At 41.3% G+C, this 17,781-nt stretch overlaps 1 protein-coding gene across 3 annotated transcripts in view; it reads right to left on the bottom strand.

The window, feature by feature from the left end:
• The window catches only part of LOC147021372 (tyrosine-protein phosphatase non-receptor type 1-like), a 39,813-nt gene that overhangs the window by 12,394 nt on the left and 9,638 nt on the right, over positions 1 to 17,781 (bottom strand). For 2 of the 3 annotated variants that reach the window (XR_015060776.1, XM_085891256.1), the window contains exons 4-7: positions 8,752 to 8,850; positions 6,496 to 6,633; positions 5,792 to 6,001; positions 1,074 to 1,265 (exon numbers count right to left, since the gene is read on the bottom strand). Coding sequence is in view for 1 of the 3 variants with exons in the window: in XM_085891256.1 (XP_085747382.1) it covers positions 1,074 to 1,265; positions 5,792 to 6,001; positions 6,496 to 6,633; positions 8,752 to 8,850 (639 nt within the window). In the remaining 2 variants the exon portion in view is untranslated. The remainder of the gene's footprint in view (positions 1 to 1,073; positions 1,266 to 5,791; positions 6,002 to 6,495; positions 6,634 to 8,751; positions 8,851 to 17,781) is intronic. The other variant, XR_015060777.1, reaches the window with a different exon arrangement.

Genomic DNA, 17,781 nt, shown 5'->3' with positions numbered 1-17,781 from the left:
GAACGGCCTGTGTGGTTGTTGTTTCTGGCACGCGATTTGAAAGTTTTTTTTGGTTTTTTTTGCACATATGGCTACGCACGTACGGGCACGCGAGAGTGAAGCAACGGCCTGTGTGGTTGTTGTTTCTGGTGCACGGTTTGAAAGTTTTTTTTTTTAGTTTTTTTTGCACATACGGCCATGCACGTACGGGCACGCGAGAGTGAAGGAACGGCCTGTGTGGTTGTTGTTTCTGGCGCGCGGTTTGAAGGTTTTTTTTTTTTTTGCACGTACGGCCACGCACATATGGGCACGCGAGTGAAGGAACGGCCTGTGTGGTTGTTGTTTCTGGCACACGGTTTGAAAGTTTTATTATTTTTTTTTTTTGCACATACGGCCATGCACGTACGGGCACGCGAGAGTGAAGGAACGGCCTGTGTGGTTGTTGTTTCTAGCGCGCGGTTTGAAAGGTTTTTTTTTTTTTTGCACGTACGGCCACGCACATACGGGCACGCGAGAGTGAAGGAACGGCCTGTGTGGTTGTTGTTTCTGGCACACGGTTTGAAAGTTTTATTTATTTATTTATTTTTTCACATACGGCCATGCACGTACGGGCACGTGAGAGTGAAGGAACGGCCTGTGTGGTTGTTGTTTCTGGCGCGCGGTTTGAAAGTTTCCCCCCCCCCCCCCCCCACATACGGGCACGCACTAGTCATATAAATAACGAGACCCAATCACATCTCTCACCCATAATTATGAGACGGAATAACCAATCGGCTCTCCCATATAATCAATTTCCCTTAGTGGCTCGGACCCGAGGTGGCTTGGTGAGAACCGATTGGTTATTCCCTCCAATTATGGGTGAGAGACGTGATTGGGTCTCATTAAATTTTTGGTGAAATTGAAAATCAACTGGACAGACAATCTTAAACTAATGTGAAAATGTAATATTAAACCAAGGAATGAATAAATTGCACAAGTTGGACAACCAAAATATTTTATCAGTTTCACCCAAGCAATTCAAATGGCTTCGCACATCAACATGTCCATATTCTAAAAAGTATCATTATCTATACCAAAGAGCCATTGCTATGGACCTCTTCTTGTGAGCGATTGGTCCCGCTCGGTAAAACTAGCGGTAATGATGATGAGATTGCCAGACCACGCAGGATGGCGAGATAGGAAAAACGGAGCTGCCCAGGTGTCTGGATGAGGCCCATACGGAACCTCCGCATACGCAGTAGAACGTCCCTCACGTTCACCCTGCCGTCCCCACCTCGTTTGCTGAGCTTCAAAGGATGAGGAGGAATATAAACAAAGGAAGCAGGGTAAGAATTATAACATTATGAAAAATAATAATTACAACCATCACAATTTATTCTTCTTCGGCTGGAAACAAGTTTTTAACAATTGCCACAAACACTCAAAGGAGACAACTGTGATCTCTTTTCCAATGTGAATGTATGCCAATTGTCTTATATCTGCTACATATTTGCAATGTTATTTGTTCAAAGATCCTGTCCGTGTCCATTGGCAGGAGTCACCGCTCGGTCAAATAGTCTGCCATGTTTGTAAGGTAATATACATAGTCTCCTTCCCCACCAGACATTCTTACAAACAACAACAAGTCGTCAAGCTATTTGCTGTCCAACCAGGTCCACACTTGGGTCATGAGTTATACAACTTTGTGGTATGCAACTGGATCACCTATGTGCACAATTCCTGCTCGTAAAGAGGTTATAAACTTATACAAGGATTAACTGAAAATTTGCACTAACTATAAGAAAAAAAAAATGACAAACCGTAGGAATCTTGTGCAGCTTCCGCTCGCATGTGGACAAAGTCATTGCACACAATTAAGTTGATTATTTTATTTTTGGTGCGATTTGATTGTGCAACTAATTACTCAGGTGTAGACTGAGCTGTTACAGGTTAGAATGAACCCAATTAGGTTGAACTACCTGTGAAGGTATCCATTTACCATGGTATCCAAGGCCATCTCCACTCATGGCTCGCAGACTTCCTCTCCTGTCGCAGTCAACGTGTGGCCATAAATGGAGTTCTCTCATCCCCTCTTCCTGTCCAGGCTGGAGTTCCTCAAGGTAGCGTTCTGGGCCCTGTTCTTTTTCTGGTTTTCATCAATGATCTCTCCGACTCTCTGGAAAATCCTCTTTATCTTTACTGATGACTCCACCCTCTGCCGTACCATCGGTCATCCCTCAGACCGGCAAGCAGCAGCTTCTTCGCTCACTGCAGATCTGGATAAAATCACAAACTGGTCCAACACGTGGAACATGTCTTTCAATCCGGACAAACCTCACACTTTCACTTTGTCTCTCCGAAAGGACCGTTTAGAACCCACCCCCCCATCCACTTTCTCAACAATCCTCTTGAAGAAGTCCTTTCTTTCAAGCTTCTGGGTCTCACTATCTGCCATGACCTTTCCTGGGAAAGCCACATTTCAAACGTCACCTCCAAAGCCAGTTGCCGACTGGGAATCCTCCGTCGTGCAAAGTCCTTCCTCGGCCCACCTGAGCTCCTGACCACTTACAAATCTTTCGTCCGCAGCCTGATGGAGTACTGCTCTCCCCTCCGGGCTGGTACTCCTGCCTCCCACCTTTCTCGGCTTCATGCTGTGGAAATCAAGGCATTTCGGATCATTGGCATCTTCCGCGATGAGGCTGAGTCTTTGGGCCTCTCACTCTCTCACCGCAGGCTGGTCAGTGGTCTTTCTGTCTTCTATCGTCTCCTCTCCAGCCTCGCCCCCACTACTCTCTCTGCGATTTGTCCCCACCACATTTCCGCAGGGCGCTCAAGGTCCGCCAACGACCCCCTTCTGGTAAAACTACCAAAATCACAAATCACTGCTCACCTTCACTCTTTCATTCCTCTTTTTCCTGCCTTTGGAATAAACTCCCTCACTCCATTCATTCCCATTCTTCCCTCCAGGCCTTCAAAACAGTTATTCACCACCACCTCTTATCATCCTCCATCCAAATCCTCGATCTTTTCTACCCCCGATAATCCACCCAAACCCACCTCCTTCAAATTCCCTGCTTTCCTTCCTGAAAGTCCCTGGAATGTCCATCTTGTATTCCCCATGTTTCCCACCCCATCCCTCTCCCTTCCTAATGTCTCTGTTCCCCACTGTTTTGTCCTTCCCATTCCCGCCTCTCTTGTCTCATGTCCCTCTTGCTGTCCGTTGTGTGTTAGCTCTCATATGAGCTTTGTCAAGGTATACAAAAAAAAAAAATATATATATATATATATATATATATATATATATATATATATATATATATATATGGTATGTTTATGGGAGGAACAGAAAAAGCATTATATTATGTGGTCACAACTACTACGTATATTGTGCTCAGAGAAAATGTGTCATCCATAATATTTGAGTGTGCCATGAAAAGGTTATAGAAACTTGCGGTTTCATGTGAAGAAGCGTGGGTCTGTCATGTGGACTCTTAAGTACAACATTGGCTGAGACAACAATGCGGTTGATTCCATTTGGCAGCTCTGTCAATCTGTATAAAACTCGAGATTGAGGGTTGAAATCCTAAATACATAGCATGTGTGTTCTGGGGCAAGGACGCAAGGCAGGCATGATAAAGAGATTGTCCTCTTTCTGTGTCTGGATTTCCTTCAACTCGTTTTTATATCTTAAATCAAAGATAAATGTTACAAAATGTGTAGCCAATTAAATATCTAGAAGCAAAGTCAATCATCAAATGTTCCATAATTATCTAAAACTAGAACGGCATTCGGGAGAGCGCATACCTCCTCCAGACTTAACAGTTGCTTTACATTGTCTTTGGCCGCATCTCCCAATGGTGAAGAATCACTTGTATAAAAAAAAAAATTAAATTCTCATATCAGGATTCGGATCCGAATCTTCACCAAAAATCTAATCAGTTCGTCCTTGTCACACACCCAACACGTCCACCAAATTTCGTCCGAATCTGTCCACAACTTTTTGAGATACCCTGTTCACAGACAAACAAGAAAAAGATGTAGGGCAGAGCACGATACTTGCGAAATCCCTAAAACAAATTTTACCATAAAAATAATTAGTGTTTGAATTCAGTGACCTGATATGCAAATCCTGTTCAAATTTCAAATCAATTGGATGAAAATTGATGATTTTAGAAATTTGACAAGGTTGTTGACCTTTGACCTCAAAAATCAATAAGACTCTTGCTTATGTCCAACTCTACCATTCCGTGAAGTTTTGTGAAGATCGCTTTAAAATTGTGACCCGTCGGCGATTGACGTACAGACAAAGAAACTGTCACAGACCAGACCAACCAATATACTTGCAAATCTTCAATTTCACAAGTAACAAACAGACTAACAGGGTTGAAAACATAACTTCCGTCCACCTTCAGTGGCGAAGGAAAATTAAACATCGAGATTAAAATATCTGAATGAAAGTTAAATACCTAGAGTTAGATATCTAAAGTCGGTTTACATCGAAGCATCGTGATGTTGCAGCATGTACCAAATGTTAACGTTTTGACTCCAAGAGCTGTTCCAATGAAAATTTTTAACCTCCGCCATCTTCGAAGATGGATGGAGGTTACTGTTTTCACCCCTTTCTGTTTGTTTGTTTGTTTGTTTGTGAACAGTATTACGGAAAAACTCCTCGACGGATTTCGACGAAATTTGGTGGGGGGGTTAGGTATGGTCCAAGGATCATGCCATTAAATTTTGGACTTGGTCCCCCCCCCCCCAAAAAAAATTGTTGGAGAATTTTTTTTTTTTGCATTTCTACATGTTTTAAGTGATTTCCAACCCCCCCCCAAAAAAAATTGTTACCCCCCCCCAAAAAGAGAATTTTTTTTGCATTTCTACGTTTTAAGTGATTTCCAACCCTCCCCCCAAAAAAAATTTCGAGAAAAAAATTTTTTTTTGCCATTTCTACATGTTTTAAGTGATTTCCAACCCCCAAAAAATTGTTAGAGAAAAAAAAGTTTTTTTTTTGCATTTCTACATGTTTTAAGTGATTTCCAACCCCCCCCCAAAATAATTGTTAGAGAAAAAAAAATTTTGCAACTTTTTTTTTTCAACAAAATTTCGATTTCTTTTTTTTGCATTTCTACATGTTTTGAGTGATTTCCAACCCCCCCCCCCCCCCAAAAAAAAAATGGAGAAAGAACTATAACTGTCAGCACTATTGACATATTTAATGAATAAGATATAAGGTTCACTTGAGTGACCCAGCAGTATTGGCGGCAGAGGTTTTGCACTCTCCCGAGTGCTCCCCCTCTAGTCTATCTTTGTTTTGATCCCAAAATAAAAGCCGTTTCAGTGAAAGTGCATAAAGGTGAGCATCTGCTGCCAGGCTGATCAGTTTATGTTTTTGTCTCCTATTGATAGGCCGGATCTACACCGGGCCTTAACTAAAATCTAATCAGCTTGTCATTGTCACCCACCCAACTCATGCATCAAGTTTTGTCATAATCCATCCACAACTTTTCGAAATATGCTATACTAGATGTCATTTTTGGGCCCATCGCTCAAGGGTGAAAGAATCACTTAAAATTTTTTTGAAAATTCCTAAATGTGGATCCGGATCTGGATCTTCACCAAAATTGAATCAATTCATCCTTGTAACGCACCCAATACAAGCTGTCCTCCAAGTTTCGTCTGAATCGGTCCATAACTTTTTGAGACATCCTGCTCACAGACAGCCAAACAAACAAACAGACAGACAGAGGTGAAAACATAACCTCCATCCACCTTCGGTGGTGGACGTAACAAACCAACACGTTTATAAATAAGCGCATTTCAAAGAAAATGCTGATACCATCACCAAGCAGGAATCCACAAGACAGAAAGTTCCAGAGCGGCCGATGCCAGCGCTGCAATGGACAACGGCAGGTCCATGCTCGGGTCCGAGCAACTCGGAACTTCTGACTCGGAAAAGAAAGTCGAGGAAGAGATCGGGAGATTCTGGGACGCCAAAGTCGGGCCACCTGGTGCAATGGAATTGTGTGATAGAGCGCGACTGCTGGCTCTGTACGGAGAAAGATGTGAAAGGTGGGACAGTACAGTGGAATGTAATAGTAATATTCATACACAGCTATATAACAATGCATACCTACAATTGTTTATACTACACTACTTTCCTCAAGTTATCGGGCTCTCAAAATATCGTTGAAGATTTATGATGATAATAATGATAGTGAATGTCGTTTTCATCCAAACACCTCAATATACAAGAGAACTCAGGTCAAAGTATTAAGCCTTTTGGACTATCGAGATTGTGTCACATCCCATTTCTCCCAACTCGTGCCCCCTTCTATTGACTTTCAGCCTCGGGTTATTTTTCATTTAAGTTTGCACTTCCAATTCATAAATGAACATGAAATGAGTTATTACATGTGGAGACAGCAGTATTTGCCAACATTACAATGACTTACAACCCAAAACCTTTCAAGAGATAATCAATAATGGTTCGTCACACTGGTGATACCATCACCAAGCATGTAGTGCATCACCTAGTGATACCTGTATGTGCATGAGCTGAAGAGTTCGGACAGTGTAGGCTGCCTGTCTCTCCTCCTTCACCAAGGACACCTGCAGGCCCTGTTCTCGAAACAACTTTTTCTTGTCGGGTTCACGTGGCCAGTATCGGTTACACTTTACCTTGTGGCAGAGGAGGTGACACGAGAGAAAAAAAAAAGTTTTTATCAAATCTTTGGACAAAATGCAATCGTTTTTAAAACACCGGTTTATCCAACTTTCCAAGGAATAAAGAGGAAATTTGACGCAGGAGGAGGCCATTCGGTCCATGATGCCTACGTCACACCAACACCAGACTAAGTAAATCCATCAAACTGTCCAAATGACTTCATTAAATTGGGGGAGGCAGGAGGATGAGAAAAGTGTGGCAGGCTAAGGGATATCACAAGGCAAGGATGTTAATAAAAATGGGGCAATTTTTTGGTTGCTATTTATTTATGGAGGGTGGGAGGGTTGTTGCAAGACAATTTTAGGGTGAAGAATATACAACACTGACCACACATGAAGCACAGATGTACACAATCTCCCATCCATATTCAAGTTACCTTCAGGTCCTGCCAATATCCCTGTACACCTCTATCTCCAATACATAGAGGAACCTATCAAATTCCAATTTAAACTTATCCACAGTTTCTGTTGCCACTGCCTTTCTCGGGATTTCCACAAATGAAAATAAAAGTGGTTCAGAGCGAGAGACCGAGATAGAGGATAGGTTTTGTGTAGCGTCGGAATGGGAGACAGGGGTAATCAAAATAAGTAACGGGAGTGACACAGTACAGGAACTAATAGCTTAGGTCATGAGATTAAGAGGGGAGATTGAACAAGCCCTGGCAGAGGAGATTAACAGATGTGTGGGAGAAAACACTTGCAGGGCATGCATGGCCCTGGAGGTGGTAATGAAAGGAGAATCTGTGCTGTGGGGGTCAGCGGGGTGGAACGATCACAGAGCGGAGCTGGCGATTGTCACAATAAGCTGGTGCGTGGACACACATGGCGAAGGTGCATGTTATAATACATTTATCAACTTGACTTGGTCTCCTGCTCATCCTACTCACTCTGACGGTTTCACCTGGTGGCTCTAATAGAATCTGTGTGAGATAGAGATTGGTCGTGGGCTTGTATCGTTTGAGTCCCCGGCATCACACGGGTTTGGTTGCTTGGCCAAAGACAAGATCCGTCGAATGATTGCCATCGGCGTGGCACTCGCCCGGCGCAGATATCCCAATCTGCATGGTAACGTGGCCTTTGGGCACGAGGATCCGGCAGATGGTCTGTGGGCGGTGGACTGACGTGGTCATTCAGTGACTGCTTAGATTCCAAAGCTGGGCAACCGGGTCAGACCAGCTGGAATGTTATGTTGGTTTCATTATATTATGAAGGAGATAAAGGAAGACTATTTGTTATACCGGCTGCCACCAAAGGTGACACTATTTCCACCATATATCACAGGGCTCCCTGCATTGTAATTATATTATGAGGGAGCCCTGTGATTGGTGAGGACTTGGACTAATCCACGACGCAAACCGTCACCAATGGAACTTAACAGTGTCACCACCACATGACTCTTAATGCCTCTGAGGAAGATAACTAGCTTGTTCTCAAAACGTCAGGCTTTAATAAATAATTTATGATTTTACTGCGCAGTTTGCTATCTTTTACCAATATGAATCCTGAGCTGTAAATCTTCCGACATGTACGTACATGAAAAACCAAGACCCACTCACATCTCTCCCATCTGTGAAAGGAGGGATTAACCAATTAGCTCTCACTTAATCAATTGAACCCAGGTGGCTAGGGTTAAATAAAAAGTTGACTCCTCCTATTCTCTTCCAGCCAAAGAAAGCTACATAAAGCAACCATGAAAGGCTACCCAAGGTAAACCCTTTGCTGTTCCAAACCCTTCCCAGAATTCCTCCACAGCTGTAAAGACACTCACAAATAGTATATATCTTTACAGCTGTGGAGGAACTCTGGGAACGGTTTGAAACAGCAAAGGATTTACCTTGGGTAGCCTTTCATGGTTGCTTTATGTAGCTTTCTTTGGCAAGAAGAGCATGGGAGGAGTCGATTTATTTATATATTTATATCTCAACTATAAACGTTGCATTGTCCACTTAACATTGCTCTTCATCACGTTGATCTGAACCAGTCTTGCTTAATAAGATTTCAAGCAATTACCTCAAAATGCTGCCAGTAAACTAGGACCTTGGGAGTAGAGCGAGGGTTATTAGTGCGTCTCACCTTGTGGCTCTTTAAGAGGCAGCAAAGCATGACAATGGCAGCACTCCGTTGCTGCCAAATCATCTGCCATAAATGGCCACATGTGCTTACCAGGGGACCCTGTAAACACACACACACACACACACACACACACACACACACACACACACACACACACACACACACACACACACACACACACATAAACCCAATGCCTATGGCAACCACTTTGTCATTTTCTAACATTGGTATTTCCACCTTGATGTTTAAGGATCCAGACTCGGTGGTGTAATGGTTGGAGCGTCCGCTCCAAGTCTTGGAGGTCGGTGGTTCAAACCCCGACCAAGTCATACCAAAGACTTTAAAAATAGTATGTGCTGCTTCCTTTCTTGACATTCGGCATTTAATAAGGTAAGGAGCATGGATAATCCCCACAGGTTGACCTCCATGGGGAGGAGGAAATTCCTCCTTAGGAAATGTCCCGCTGAGTGCGGTGAGAAATGTGGCATCATTGTGATGTTGCTGGTACCCAGAGTTCCCCAGGAAGTGATGGCACTTTCCCCAAGCTCAGTAGCTGTGTTTGTCTCGTCTACTGGTCTTGTGTTGTGCGTCGTATGTTCATCTGTATATCCATGTATGTGTATGTGTGGCAGCAACACTACGAGCTTACGATAATGTTTAAAAATAAAATAAAAAAAAGGATGTAAACAGATCATTGCATTGAACTGACCTTTTCCAGCGTCCAATTTATTTTCCTTGCACTGAGGAAGCTTCATGAGCACCAAAACAGTCACAAATTTAGCAATTCAACCTTAAAATACTTCCAGGATTACAAGAGCCAACATCGTAGTTAGGAAAGGCATTGTGAGATACAAAACACTGAGACATCTCATACTTAAGGGATCCCATAAATAATTTTGTTTGTGTTCTCATTGCTGTTTCAAATTATAAACTGTATATTCCAATGTTTCCCGTTTTGGTTTCCTTTTATTTCTCTGCAGTGAGTGAGTGCTCTGGGTATAAGGATTGCTGATTCAATTTCAGCAGGCCTCAATAACAATGCTGCTCCTGGCCTGGATACCATTACAAAAGGTACATTATTCACTCTCACTTCCTATTGTGTGCAAGACTAATTAATGTTTCAGAATGCTCAATTGGACTCTTGTACCATAGCTCCCTCCCAAGACTTCAAAGCATTATATAATCAGAAATTGATGGCCAGGTATTGGTACATTTTCATGTGAAAGTTCTGTTAAGATGTGGAGCCTGCTGTGATGTAAGCATTACCGTTTGTACACGTCACACACACACACACACACACACACCAGCACTTTTTAAATGTGGAGACAGTCTGCTGATTGCTGATTAAGTGTACACCCAAAACCAACCCATGAGCTCTGACGTATGTGCATCTCGGGTTAACTTGTACAAATGTAGCATAATATAACAACAGCCTTCGAAAACACAACCAAATAATTTACTTTCTTCCCTTCTTTTGTCCAAAATCAATTTCACCAAACACCTATGTTCAATCTTTCAAATTCTCTCATTCTCAAAATGTGACTGATCAGCAATAACAGATAATTGTAAGCATCTTGACAAAGTTTTGATGAACTTTCGGTGGAAGATTTTCTAGCGTGACATTTTGCTTTACACCTGTTCAGGGGGTGCTGCCCCCATTCAAACCAGGCACAAAGGTTCTCCAGGCTATTACGCACATCTTGCAGGTGCAGGGTAGCATCATCACCTGACCTTAGAAAACAGACATGGTGGTAAGCCAAAATAACCACAGTTGTTTTATTGAGTTATACAACTCACACGTCAGTCTTAGAAGGCACCGCAAGGACGTCACGATAACTTTGGACACTCGTGGTACACGGCTTCCACCAGACATTTGCGTCGCAGCTCCTCCACGAGCCTTAGAGCATTTAAATAAAAAAAATGGTGATAAAAGGAGAACTTGCTCCAGTACTGACCCATTCTTAGAATTCAATTATCCATCAAAATAAGACACCAAGTAATCATTCATGTTCCATAACGCACTGATTTACAGAAATTTTTTTCAGTGGGCAATTCCACGGTAATGAGCTAAAAATCACACAATCTCAATACTGTGTCTCTTTAATTTATTCTTTTCAACTATCAACGTATTTTTTCTTACACTTTTACGTAGTGTGTTTAAACATGTGATTGAAAACTTGGAAACATTTTATACAGTTTCGGGTGGCAATGGTTTAAACTTTGGTAACTTACATTACACAAAAATGACATGCACATTTTTAAAAGGTTTTTATTCAAAAGTCTCCTCATACAGGACACTCCTTGTTTAAAGTAATATATGTCATCCATGTGTTGGTTACTGAAGTATTTACTGGTAAGGTAATACATGCAAACTCATTGATGATTATGGTCAAAAGCTTATGTTATCGTTTCTCTGTTGGAATAATTAAATCCGGCCATTTTTTTTTTCCCCCACTATTTCAATTATATAAATATTTAAGTTGTACTGTATTATCAAATGCATGGGCATTGCCTCATGCTTTAGTTTTGGCACCTTTCATTGTTATTTGATGCTGACAATTGATGTGTATTAATGTTAATGTGAACGAATATGCAAACTAAAAGTGTCTAGCTTCTGACGCTGTAATGCATAAATTTACAGGTCCAATTGTTACCTTGGAATCCATGCATATGCAAGTGGGATCGAACAGCAACTCTCAATTTACGCAAGGAAATTAGACACAGGTGGAGGGGGAAAATGCCCATCATGCCTAGTTGCCTACGCCACATCAACACCACACCAATTTATCAACACCAGGTAAAAATAAGAAAATGCAAAATATTTATTTATTTTAAAATAAGTGGTTTTTGTGGGGTTTTTTGTAGTTTTTCCATTCCCCCCTCCCCCCAGGGGAGGGGGCACGGGCTTGGTAAAAAAAAAAAAACACACACACACCATCAACCACACAACACCCCTTGACGAGATCCCCACCAACAGCACTCCGTGCACATGCACGCAATCACCCATCAATGCTCAAGTTACCTAAAATTCCTGCCAACATCCCTACACCCTCCATCTCCATAACTTCCAGGTACCTATGTAATTCCAATTTGAACTTATCTCCTGTTTCTGCTGCCACTTCCTTTCCAGGGAGACATTCCATGCATTAACTACCCTCTGAGTAAAAGTCCCCCACCTTACTACCATCTTAGCTCTCCTCTTCTTTATTCTCAGGCTATGGCCCCTGGTCCTTTCACTGTCTCGTGTCTACTCTGCTGAATAATTCATCTGCACTTATTTTATTTATACCTTTTATCTTCTTAAACATCTCTATCATATCTCCTCGTAGCCACCTCCTTTCTCGTGTATAAACCCCGTCTCCCTCAGCTGCTCCTCATAGCTGAGTCTAGCTCGGCCCAGAATCAATTGAGTAGCCTTGTGCTGAACCCTCTCTATGGCACCTATGTCCTTCTGAGGTTGTTGTGACAAAAAATGCACACGATATTCTAGATGTGGCCTCACTAAATTCCTATACAATGTTAACACCACCTCTTTTGATTTATAAATGATCCCCCTCCGAAAACAGCCTAAAACCCGATTTGCTTTACTTGTAGCTGCCTGGCACTGTGCTGCCTGCTTACCTCCCGTATCTATTACCACCCCCAGATCCTTCGCCTGTGTGACACACTCCAAAATTACCCCTTACATCCTGTAATCTCTATTTTCATTGTTCTTTCCCATCCCCAATACCTTACACTTGCTCAGATTAAATTCCATCTCCCAATATTTTGCCCAATCTATGCAAGTATCAATACTTTCCTGAATCTGATCACCACCCCTTCTGCTAGCCAACTTACCTCCAAGCTTTATGTCATCTGCAAATTTGGAAAGCTTACTCTTCACCCCACTATCCAAATAGTTGAAGTAAGTAATGAATCGTAATGGTCCGAGTACTGATTCTTGAGGAACCCCACCACTTACATCGTCCCAGCAAAACATCCTCCCACTCACAGCTACTCTTTGCTTCCTATTACAAAACCAGTTTGCAATCCAATTAGCTACCTGACCAGGCACTCCACAAGCCCTCACTTTGGCTAACAACCTTCAATGTGGTACCGCATCAAATGCCTTCTTAAAGTCTAGATATCGTCATATAATTTACATTTTACAAATTTTGGGGAATTTGAAATGGCCACGATTATTGACTATGACTGGTTTGCCCAGTTTCTTGATCATCTTTTGTCTCATAGAAAGTCTTTATATCATGTGGATTGGGCCATTTCCAATTTCTCCCAGCTGGTTCCATCACTGAGACCTAGTTCTCATTTTGATTACCAAAAGCCACCACTTCACTTGGAAACAACACACAATTTATGGCTGAAGATTATTGTCAAAAAGTGCCTTTAAAATGGCGGAACTGGCAACCTACCAGCGACTTTTGGTATTTTTTTATATAAAATAGGGGCCTTGACAAGTTCACAACCAAAAATACCCAGAATACCTCTGGGGGGACATGCTTAAATGACGTCATCAAAATGGCTGCCAAAATTGTAAAGTTTGGCATTGTGTACAGGTGCTGACATGGTACCTAACCATATATATATATATATAGTAGTTTTACTTGAGCAAAGGTTGAAAGTGGTCAACCAATCTCAAACTGGAAAGCGTTCATGGGGGGATCCGAAAACAAGGCAAATATGACAAAGTATGTGTCAGCCTATCTGGAAGATAACATTTCGAAGAGATCTGCAATGTTGAAGACACCAAACCAAAAGGTATTCCTTGCTGGTGGCTATTCATCCGGCCTAATGGTAAAATGTGTTACATCTACCAGCCTCACTGAAGCTGCTGAATTATTGTCAACGCAGTCGGAGGCAGATACCCGCATGCTCCTTCACGCAATGGACTTTGACAGGCGAATGAATGCAAAGAACGCTTCTGGCCGAATCGTTCTTCAAACACCAGACACCGATGTAATGGTTCTACTAGTGCACTACATGCCACAGATGCAAGCAGTTACTGAGGTTTGGATGGAAACTGGCAGAATAACTTGGACCCTGGATCTGCGAAGGAGGATTCCTATCCATGATATTGCCGATAGTTTTGGGTCTGCCATATGTTCCATCTTACCAGCAGTTCATGCCCTAACTGGCTGTGACACGGTTTCGTCTTTGTTTGGAGTAGGTAAGACAACAGTCATGAAGCTGGTAAAGAAACTGCCCAGGACAGATATTGATCATCTGAAGGCATTGAGTGAAAATGATGAGAATGCAGCTGTTGATGGTACGAGGTGTTTTCTGGCTTCATTATATGACCCAAAGGGTAAATTTAAGGGAGCACATGAATCGCTAAATAAACTTCATGTTCGTTTGGCAGCAACCCGGAGTGCATCTATATCAAAGCTTCCTCCATGTGAGGACTCATTCCAGCAGCACGTGAAATGTGCCGCTTGGCAAACGAAGACTTGGACATCAGCTCACCTGGCTAAACCAGACGTCGCTAGCACAGTTGGTCATGGCTGGAAATTGTAGGAAGGTGTTCTTATTCCAGTTTTCTTTGAAGGTCCAACAGCTTTAGACAAGTTGCAAGACATTTTATGGTTGCATGGGGATTGCCAGATGCTCCAGAGATAGTAATTGCCCTTGCTGTCGGGATGGAGTAGCCTGTTCAGAGGTGTGCCACTGCGAAGGTGATATCCGCACATTTCTGCAGATAATGAAGATAGTGCTTCTAATGGACAAGATTGAATTTGATTCTGACCAATGGAAGTATGTACACATCTATGACATTAACATCAGGTATGAAAGAGTGTAAAAGAATATAACATAAATAGTATAGGTAGATAGCGTTAGGAATTTATAGTTATGAAGACACTGGACATTTGTGGGATACATCTGTTTTATTCTACAACATTTAGGCTACCTAAACCAAAGTCTTTACCCATGAAGTGTTGGAATTGAAACCAAAGTCTTTGCCCATGAAGTGTTGGAAGTCAAACCAAAGTCTTTACCCATGAAGTGTTGGAAGTTAAACCAAAGTCTTTACCCATGAAGTGTTGGAAGTTAAACCAAAGTCTTCACCCATGAAGTGTTGGAAGTCAAACCAAAGTCTTTACCCATGAAGTGTTGGAATTGAAACCAAAGTCTTTACCCATGAAGTGTTGGAAGTTAAACCAAAGTCTTTACCCATGAAGTGTTGGAAGTTAAACCAAAGTCTTCACCCATGAAGTGTTGGAAGTCAAACCAAAGTCTTTACCCATGAAGTGTTGGAATTGAAACCAAAGTCTTTACCCATGAAGTGTTGGAAGTCAAACCAAAGTCTTTACCCATTAAGTGTTGGAAGTTAAACCAAAGTCTTTACCCATGAAGTGTTGGAAGTTAAACCAAAGTCTTTACCCATGAAGTGTTGGAAGTCAAACCAATCTTCACCCATGAAGTGTTGGAAGTTAAACCAAAGTCTTTACCCATGAAGTGTTGGAAGTTAAACCAAAGTCTTTACCCATGAAGTGTTGGAAGTCAAACCAGTCTTTACCCATGAAGTGTTGGAAGTCAAACCAAAGTCTTTACCCATGAAGTGTTGGAATTGAAACCAAAGTCTTTACCCATGAAGTGTTGGAAGTCAAACCAAAGTCTTTACCCATGAAGTGTTGGAAGTTAAACCAAAGTCTTTTCCCATGAAGTGTTGGAAGTTAAACCAAAGTCTTTACCCATGAAGTGTTGGAAGTCAAACCAGTCTTCACCCATGAAGTGTTGGAAGTTAAACCAAAGTCTTTACCCATGAAGTGTTGGAAGTTAAACCAAAGTCTTTACCCATGAAGTGTTGGAAGTCAAACCAAAGTCTTTACCCATGAAGTGTTGGAAGTCAAACCAAAGTCTTTACCCATGAAGTGTTGGAAGTTAAACCAAAGTCTTTACCCATGAAGTGTTGGAAGTTAATCGATCAGCAATCAAAAGTCACTCGTGAAAACTTGTACCACGGGAACAGCAATTAACATGCACACCTTATTATCATGTAAGTAATGGTGTTAATTTCATTTCAATAAGACAAATAATTTTTTGCCTATCTAAATTATTGGTGAACAAGTAAAGTGATAAACAAAAAGGTATTGGAATCACGATAGCGACACTTGATAAATGAAATATAATTCAAAAGCCTATAAAATGGCGGCCATTTTGTTTATGTAATTTAAGCAATGCTCCTCCATAAGGATTGTGGGTAATCTTTATGTGTTACAAATGAGATACAAGGCCTTCCAAAATTATTTCAATCAGATGCTAGTATCATTTTATTACAGATCAGGACACAGGGACCCTCAAATTAAAAATAAAATACAAAAACTTAATAAAAATGGAGGCCATCATGATGACGTCACTTAAAGATGTTCCCCCAAGGGGATTCTGTGTATTTTTGGTGTGTACGAAGTAGTCAGGGCCCATACTTTATAAAAATATCAAAATTAGCTGGTAAGAAGCTAGTTACCACTTCACCCTCATTTTCATGCTCAATCTGCAGTCCTAATTGTACTCCATGGCATAACAGACTCCAATTTTGATTTGAGAGTTTCCTTCATTTTGATTGTCTTGTTCTTGGTTTACAGTCAGTGCAGTGCCATCTTTTGTCACAGAGAAAGATGCCACCTTCCCATGAACGACTTTTAATCAGTGGTATTTGGTAATTCCTTTTATTGCCAGACTCATTGAAAACAGCTTCTGGATACAATGCTTCGTTTCACTTTTTAATGTCTCATGGGGAGAAACCTGTGACAGTCACATTTTCATACCAGAAGCGGCTGCCAGAAATGGAGAGAGAGAAAGAGAGAGAAAGATATATATATATATATATATATATATATATATATATATATATATATATATATATATATATATATATATATATGTATATATATATATATATATATATATATATATATATATATATATATATATATTGTTAACTCATTTATAGGATTTTGTTTTTTTCGGGTCATGGCCGGGCCGGCCATGGAATTGCCAAAAAGGAAGAGTGGAAAGAGAGGAAAGAGGGAAAAACAGCTTGCAAATAAGACGATTAAGTGAGGTAGGGTAAACGGGAGTAAATGATGGTGTTCCATGCTCTAACATCTTGCCAGATGTTAGTGCTTCACAGATCCACTGATCCACTGGCCCTTTCACATGGGAGGTGCAGAAGTAGTTAGATTCCACTTTCACTATATGTTTCTTCTCAAGAACAAAGTGCTGCTGCAATGAAACCGTTCTTGAATTTGGATGCTGGGCCATCCGAACACACTGACGCAAGCTTGATATCTTCTAGTCGGGCCTCAAAAGTATCTCATCTTGGAATGTGATGATTGTATCCTTACAGTAGATCGGGCTGTCTGATGTGACGACATCTGCCCTTCTTTTCAAGGCAAAATTCAGTGCTCAAAGAGGAAACAAGTTGAATTATGGGTAAATTCCCCTGCTTTTACGTGGTTTTCTTCCAATTATTATTATTATTATTTTTTTCTCATTCCTCTCGTGTTTTATCCCGAAACTGGTATAACAGCCCATCAAAAATGACGGGTTGGAATTATTTTATTCGAAATATTCAAGGAGACTGGAAGAGATGATGTTTCAATTCGTAGCAAGGAAAAACGTAATTTTAAAACACGACATGCATAAATGTGATCATATTTTCTTTATCTTCTGGGATATTTCACTTCAACGGTACAGCCTCGTGAGCATGCTAAATTCTGAAGCCTCGGCATAACGTCAGGAGTGCTGATGTCTTCTTTATTTATGAGACATTGTACGGATGAACATCCTTTTTACTCCGAGTGTTTTACTCTGTACGCATTACACATCACGAGCAGCAAACTTCACCTCCCTGCACCTTGTATTTCTTGTTATTTTTTGAAAAAAAAGTTTCTGTACACTGCCCTTGAGGCCTGGTTGCAAGTCACCGTCAACAGTTCCAATAGAGGAGACATAATTACCCTTATATGAAAATGTTTTTCGGGAGTTTTTTGATCCTGAAAAATAGACGGTAGTGAACACACGGTGATGCAAAAA

Source organism: Eptatretus burgeri, chromosome 8 (assembly GCF_056783735.1).
Source record: "Eptatretus burgeri isolate ZD-2024b chromosome 8, Ebu_testis_v1, whole genome shotgun sequence".
Classification (NCBI taxonomy): domain Eukaryota; kingdom Metazoa; phylum Chordata; class Myxini; order Myxiniformes; family Myxinidae; genus Eptatretus; species Eptatretus burgeri.
The sequence above is the reverse complement of the archived record's forward strand: the minus strand, read 5'-3'. Positions and strand labels throughout refer to the sequence as shown.